This window comes from Prionailurus bengalensis, chromosome D1 (genome assembly GCF_016509475.1).
Source record: "Prionailurus bengalensis isolate Pbe53 chromosome D1, Fcat_Pben_1.1_paternal_pri, whole genome shotgun sequence".
Taxonomy (NCBI): domain Eukaryota; kingdom Metazoa; phylum Chordata; class Mammalia; order Carnivora; family Felidae; genus Prionailurus; species Prionailurus bengalensis.
The window spans coordinates 104,182,833-104,190,611 of NC_057346.1; the positions used below are offsets into that span (position 1 = coordinate 104,182,833).

The 7,779-nt window shown below is 42.2% G+C and overlaps 1 protein-coding gene across 1 annotated transcript; it reads right to left on the reverse strand.

The window, feature by feature from the left end:
- Positions 1 to 6,236: 6,236 nt before the first annotated feature.
- On the reverse strand, positions 6,237 to 7,519 carry LOC122484365 (olfactory receptor 1440-like). The gene is given in 2 exon segments (XM_043582314.1): positions 6,237 to 6,434; positions 6,436 to 7,519. Coding segments are annotated over 2 exon segments (948 nt in total). The 5' UTR covers positions 7,186 to 7,519.
- Between the last annotated feature and the right edge of the window lie 260 nt (positions 7,520 to 7,779).

The following is a 7,779-nucleotide window of genomic DNA, read 5'->3' on the forward strand; positions in this document are numbered from 1 at the left end:
GAAGTCTCCCCACCCCTGTACACAAACAAGGAAAGAAGTTGGGCCTCAACAGAAGGGGGCACACTAAGCAAAGAAGGATGGTGGGTCATGCCAAATGGGGACATCTTTGTCCCGTCATCTATGGGAAAACACCTAGTGAAGGAATATCACCAACTCACTCACCTAGGGAAAACTGCGCTAGAGGCCCTCCGCAAAAAGAACTACTATATCAGCCAGCAGCCGGCATTATGCAGAGTTGTCGGTGAACAATGTGTAATGTGTGCCAAAAACAATGCTCAGTCTGCCCCACGGCCCCCACTTGGCACACAAAGGATAGGGACCACCCCTTTAGAAGACTTAGAGGTGGACTTTACTGACATACAACCAAATAAAGGGTTAAGGTACCTTCTTGTAGTAATCTGCACATATTTGGGATAGGTCGAAGCATTCCTGACCAGAACGGAATGAAGTAATGAAGTGGCCAAAGCTCTTCTACAGGGGATTGTGCCTCGGTTTGGTCTACCCTTAACCATACACAGTAATAACAGACGTGCATTTGTGTCAGACATTACACAGACCCTGACAAAGTCCCTCAACATTCCCTGGAAACTGCACACTGCTTACCGACCCCTGAGCTCCGGGAAAGTAGAGCAGATGAATTGCACCCTCAAAGAAACCCTGGCTAACTTCCACCACGAGACTAATCTTCCATGGCCAGATTTACTACCACTGTCCCTCTTGCGTTTCCGATGCATGCCTGGGGCACTAGAACTCTCCCCTTTCTAGTTATTATATGGGTGATCCCTCCCCCCCACCCCATGTTTAGGAAAACTCCCAGGAGACCTACACCAGATTGGAGACAGGAGAATAAGAGAACAGCTCCAGACCTTGGGGGCAGTCCTAAATAAGTTGCAGAGATACACCATAGAGAGGGCTCCGATTTCCTTAGGGACCCCCGTTAATCCCTTTCAGCCAGGAGACTCTGTGTGGGTCAAAGATTGGAAGAGGGAACCTCTTAAACCACAGTGGACTGGGCCTTATACTATTATTCTAACAACTCCTACAGCCCTTAAAGTTTCTGGTATCACCCCATGGGTCCATCACTCCAGAGTGAGAAGGCCAACTCAGAAGAACCCACAAGCTGGTGAAGTGATCCAGATCCAGCCAACCCACTTAAACTGACCCTCAAAAGGGACACTGGCTCCTGAGACCTCCAGTCCTACTCCAGCCACACCCCAGAAGCTGGTTGGCCTGCACATGGCAGATGCTTAAAGAATTAATGCGTGAACCAAGCCCAGGGGTTTGGATGCAACTCTGCCAGCCCTTGCCCTTTACTGATGTCATAGCCCTGATCTTACTTCTTACTGTTGGGCTGATAGAGACTGCACCAACGAGCTGGACATGGGACAAAAGATGCATGCTGGGTCTCACATGCCTCTTCTGGATGAGAGGATTATTAAGTATTGCCTGCATATTATGATAACCTCTCTCACCCTCACAACTGCTGCTTACCTGCTTTTCTCCCAGGATTGTTATATTACAAAAAGGGGGTCAAGGGCATTCAGCACCTTCACCTCCCTCCACAAAGATTGCTACAAGGGAAAAACACCCACTGTCTGTCAGTCACCTGGTGCCCCAAGGACTAAGTATTGGACCATAGAGATAACCCAAAATGTCAGGAACCCATGTCACAACAAGGCCTCCAGAAAAGGAAGTGAGCTTGCTACACTTACCTTCCTCAATGGGGGATCTTGGACAGGGAAGGAATGCAAGATAGCGCTCTTCAAAAAGTTATAAAGGATACCCAGGATAGGGTAATATAAGCCATAAAGGCAACCACTCCCCTGGCAGCCTACCAGGGTTTGAAACTTTCAGCCCTTAATCAGATGCTTACCAATTCCCCACTCCAGCATTGGGCCAAAACTACTCTACAAGTCTTCCATAAAACAGATAATCACACCCAAACCTGCTGGATGTGCTTGCCCTTCAGTTGGAGGGCTTACTTAGCCACTCCCATCCTCCCTTTGACCTGAGAAGCTCCTGAAAATCTCAAAACCAACACTTCTGTCTTAATTGGCCACTGGGGTTTGTCTCACAAATGCCAACAATCTAATCTGTACAGTCCCTGAAGGTATGAACGGTACCTCTCTATGCGGAAGAAATAGAACCTTAAAGAGGAATGCAACCCTGTGTTCAACCCCTGGGGTGTTCTATCTGTGTTCTAATTCGGCCTACCGATACTTAGAGGCCAACTGGACTCAGATATGTTATTCCATTTTCCTAACCCCAGAGATATCCGTATACACTGAAGATCAGTTCCTAACAGCCTTTAGCCCCAAATCCCAGGCTAAACAGGCAATCCTGCTGCCTGTTCTGATAGGAGCAGGAATTGCGACAGGAATAGGAACCGGATTAGGGGGCATAGGTTCATCCATAGGACTAAATAATAGACTATCTCAAGAGCTACATGAAGACATGGAACAAGTGGCAGATTCTCTGGTAACCTTACAAAGCCAAATAAACTATCTGGTGGCAGTGACCCTCCAAAATAGGCAAGCCCTCAACCTCCTCACTTCAGAAAAAGGAGGGACTTGCATCTTTCTGGGGAGAGAAATGTTGCTGTTTTGTAAACCAGTCAGGAATAGTTACAACTAAGGTTAAGGAACTCAAGGAAAGAATTCAATGTAGACAACAGGAAAGTATCAGTCAATGGAATGGGTGGGATCTCATGGATTGGGCATCCTGGCTTCCTGCCCTGGTGGGGCCCTCCTCTCCATAATTTTACTTGTATCCATCGGCCCCTGAATGCCATGGTATGTTTTATTGAAAACACTGTTGCTTGTCAAACTACTGCATGTATCTTACCCTTCTGAGAGTACCAACCTGTAAAACTAAAAGGTGATGCCTACTAAAAGTTTTTTTTTAAAGGAATCAAAGGGGGGAATGTTGGAGAAATGAATAAAGTACACCCAAGATGGCCAATGGGACTAAAACAAGCTCTGATCTCTAGCTTAAAGACCCCTCTTCTGGGTTCTTCTTGCTCCGTTTGCCGCGCACACGAAAACCCGCCACAGATATGGAAGCTGACAACTATAAATTACCCTTCCCACTTGCATTCAGCGCTCAGATCTTTGGAGAAACGGTCTCCTTTGAGCCCACTGATGTTAAATAAATCTCTGATCCACTAAGATCTCTGAGTGCTGCTTGGTTTTTCCGCCAGAATTCCAGCCTGGTTCCGTAACGTTATGGCTATTATTCCACCACATGGATCTACCAAACCTCTTCCCTTTGCTATTTTTGGAGATTATAATTGATATGTAACATCGTATTAATTTCAGATGTATAATACCATGGTTTGATGTTCATATATTATTGTGAAATGATCACCATAATTAAGTCTAGTTCACATCCATCTTAATTTTTTTCTTGAGATGAGAATTTTTAAGATCTACTCTGTTAGCAACTTTCAAATATACAATACAGTATCATTAACTAGAGTCGCCATGCTGTCCATTACACCTCCATGATTTATTTGATAAATGGAAGTTCATTATGGTAAGCTTCACCCATTTTGCCCATATTACACCCTACTCCCTCTGGAAACCAGCAATCTGTTCTCTGTATCTATGAGATTGGGTTTTGTTTGTTTGTTTTAGATTTGACATACAAGTGAGATAATATGTTTGTCTTTCTCTGACTTATTTCGCTTAGCATAATGCCTTCAAGGTCCATCCATGTTGTGGCAAATGGTAAGTCCTCCTCCATTTGATTCTCTTGTTTTCAGTGCTCTGAGTGGCCAGGTTTGAGACCTGTTCGCAGTATAGCTCCCTTTGAGGAGTGAGTATCTTCTTTCTGGGGGAGATTTAATCTGTTTCACCATGGCTGTTCTTAATTGTCTTATCCTCTTTACTGATAATTCCAATGTCTGAAGATTTTTAGGTCTGCTTATGTGGACAATTTTCCCCCTACTGGTTCTCAGTTATGGGGTCTTGACTCTGTATATAGGGTTGTGCTTTTATTTGCTATAACTGTTTTTTGGTGTTTTTGAGCATAATCTGTGGAAATTCTCACTAATTAACACTGAGGGGAGACTCCTCTGGGCTTTATGTACAGGTTTCTGTCTGAATCACCTGGAGCACGCCCTGGGTTTGGTCTTCTAGCCTCACCACCCACACAGTCTATGTAGCAGAAGCTCAGGGTCTCCAGTGTTCAGTAAGACTCTCCAAGAAGAAAGCCATTTTTGGCACTTTTTTATTTCCCTGGGTTCCTGGTTTCATTTCATTTGGGGGCTTAGCTTGTTCTTCCTCCTTTTCATTAAGCTAAGAGGAAATTCACTTAAAATGTTATTTTATTTCAAATCCAGCATTTTAGTTGTTTTGATAGGGAAAAACCTGTTATATGATGGCCGACAGGACTGATAAGGGAATTTCAGTCCCTGCCTGAAGACTTCCCTTCCGGGTTCTTCTTCCCACCCTGCTTGCCTCAGGCACCAAATTACTAATAATGAGGAATGCGTAAGTAACAGACTATAAGTTGTCCCCTCTGTTGATGTTCTGGACTCAGACCTGTGGAGAATGATCTCTGAACCCATCGGTATAAAATAAATCTCCTGACTTCCAAGATCTCCAAGTGCCACTTGGTTCTTCTGCCGGGTGATCCAGACCAGTTTCTGTAACAGTTTCAGTTAGGAGAATCATTTGGGTATAATTCACCACATTGCCAGATGAATAAATCCTCAGTAAACTTCATTTTGCTGGTCTTCAAAAGACATTTTAAGTTTTCCTTATTCCTGAACATATCAGTCCATCTATTTTATATTTGTATTGAGACAGTGGCCATTCCTGACATCTTTTATTGGTGTGATGTGGCCATGTCTTCTTGGCTTTCACCCACAAGGTCTTGTTCCTTTGGACTTGGAGATTTGTGTTACCCAATTTTCTTTAAACAGTTCTTTAGGAAAATTATTTGAGCCTGGGTTTAAGAATCTCTCTTAAGAATCTTAAATGAGGATTTGCATTTGCTTCTGATTGAGGGTACTTGAGGGTACTACCAACCTGGGATTACTTTAAAATAAATTCTCAGCTAAAGATTTCTTGAACTGCCCAGGTAGGGGGAATTCAGACCACAAACCTCTATTATAGCAGGTGGTTACAAATTCTTAGTTTACTTTTCCCCATACTGAGCATGAAACCTGAAAGAGTCAAGATTTCCTTTCTGTGAGACACGGTTTTTTTCTCTTAATTTCCTCTCATACTGAAGTACAGTGATTGGACCCTCATGTGTATGTCTGGGTCTCCTATCTAACTCCCAGGCAACCCCAGGCTTGGTCTCTCTTTCCCCAAGCCTCACATGCCTGTCAAAACACAGATCCTGTCAGAGTTCAGCAGATTCCCCCAGCATGAAAGCCACCTTCTGAGCTGTCTTTACTCTCATGATTCCTGATTTTACTTTATATTTGGTTCTGAAGGTTTCATCTTTTCTTGCCTGCTCAGAAATATATTTTTAAAAACAGTTTCTTTAAAAAAAATGGTCTTGTTACAGCTTTGCAGTGATGGGTACATTTATGCTATCCAGTCTGCCATAATAATAGATAATAACTTGGACTCCATTTTAGAGTCCAAATGACCATTTCTTTCCTTTGTAGTTTAGCTTTCCCAGATCAGAGCAGTACCATGGAAATCTCCTGTTCATTCACTTACAAACTACTGATGCTGAGTTCTAGAATTACAAACCCAGAAAACAAACTCTAGACCAAACTCTCTATAACAGATCTCCCTGCAGGGAATTAGGTCACAGTCTAAAGTAATGTTTCTTTCCATAGCTCCACCTTATTTAACTGGAATTTTCTCAGACACCTAGAGGATTTGGAGTCTGGGATGAAGTGGTCATGATGCTGATTGTGATGTTGTGTATGAGAAAGACCACCAGTCTTGTGTTTAGCCCTAATCACTCCAGCCTGCAGGCAGAAGTTCTGAAAGAATATGTAAGGGCTAAACACCAAGGAACTGAAGGCTTATATTAATATAACAGTTAATATAGTTAACTTGTGATGTTATTATCGCTATACAAGAGAAGAGACAACTGTCAAGTTGCAAAGAAGCCACAGGATTTGCATCCCAGTGAACCAGTCCTGGATTTAGATGGGTTGACTCACTTGCAATCCTGCCAGAGCACCAGTAGGATTGAATAAAGTTAAATGCGTTTCTCTGCATAGTCTAGAAACTTCCAGTCACCAGGACCACTAGCCTGCCAGACCTTTAACTATGACAATGGGAAAAAGCTCTCTTCTTACACCTCTTAAACGCGTCTTTGATTTCCTTGTTCCTCAGACTGTAAATCAAAGGATTCAACATGGGGATCACCACTGTATAGAAGACTGATGCCATCTTGTCATGGTCCAGAGAATCATCAGTGCTGGGGTGCATATAGACAAAGAGTCCTGATCCAAAAAAAACAGATCACTGCTGTCAGGTGAGAAGTACAGGTATTGAAGGCCTTGAACCTGCCTTCAGCAGAGCTTGTCTTCAGGATGGTAGCAATGATATAACCATAAGATATCATGATGACTGAGACAGATATTACACCAAAAATCACTGCTATCACAAACTTCATGACTTTTAGGAAAGAGGTTTCAGAGCAGGATAGGACTAATAATTGAGGCAGGTCACAGAAGAAGTGGTTGATAACATTGGGCCCACAAAAATTGAGCTGAAGTAAAGCACACAATTGGATCAATGAACCAAAGAGAGCAGTTATACAGGCTCCAACCATCATCTGTATACAGAGGGTGGGTGACATGATGGCGGTGTAGAGTAGAGGATTACAAATGGCAGCATATCGGTCATAAGCCATGGCAGCCAGGAGACAGCACTCAGTCAGACCCAGGCTAGAGAAGAAGAAGTACTGCATGGTGCATCCCAGAAAGGAGATGGATTTAGGCTTCTGGAAGAAGTCTGAGAGCATTTTCGGGGTTGTGGAGGTAACATAGCAGAAATCCAAGAAAGATAAGTTACTGAGGAAGAAGTACATGGGTGTATGTAGGTGAGAGTCCATCCTAATCAGGATGATGAGGCCCAGGTTCCAAGCCACTGTCAAGAGGTAAGAACCCAAGAATACTACAAAGAGAGCGATCTTGATCTTGGGATAATCTGAGAATCCCAAAAGGATGAATCTGATGACTATTGTACTGTTCCTTCCTCCAGCCATTGTCTTGAAGTTTCTTCAATCTGCAGAAGGATCCCTGGGTTAATGATAGACTATCTTAATATTATGCAACATATTTGTTTTAAATATGTTTTCATGATTTAAACAAAAAGTTATCCATAGTAAACATTTTCTAACATAAAAAATTATTTTAAAAACCATTGGAGATTCCATTTCCCAACTACTTTTGATAGTTTGCAATACATTCTTGCAAATATTTTAACACACAGAGACACAGACACACACACACACACACACACACACACACACACAAATTGTTGCCAAAATGTTATCTAAAATTGGTACCAATTTACACAAGTATCAAGATTTTATGACAATATCCCTGGCCATTCTATTGTCAACATTACCCATAATGTTTTTTTTTAACTTTAGTCCTCAATAATCTTAGATGAAAAAATTATTTCATTGTGTTTAATTTTGCATAAACTTTACTGATTTGCTCATATACATTTTTTGCTTGTCTAGTTCGTTGTTCATTATTGATTTGTAGGAGCTCTTTATATACCAAGGATAATAACACTTTTGCCCTCATTTTTGTTGTTAATTATTTTCCAAGTTTATTATTATGAACATTGT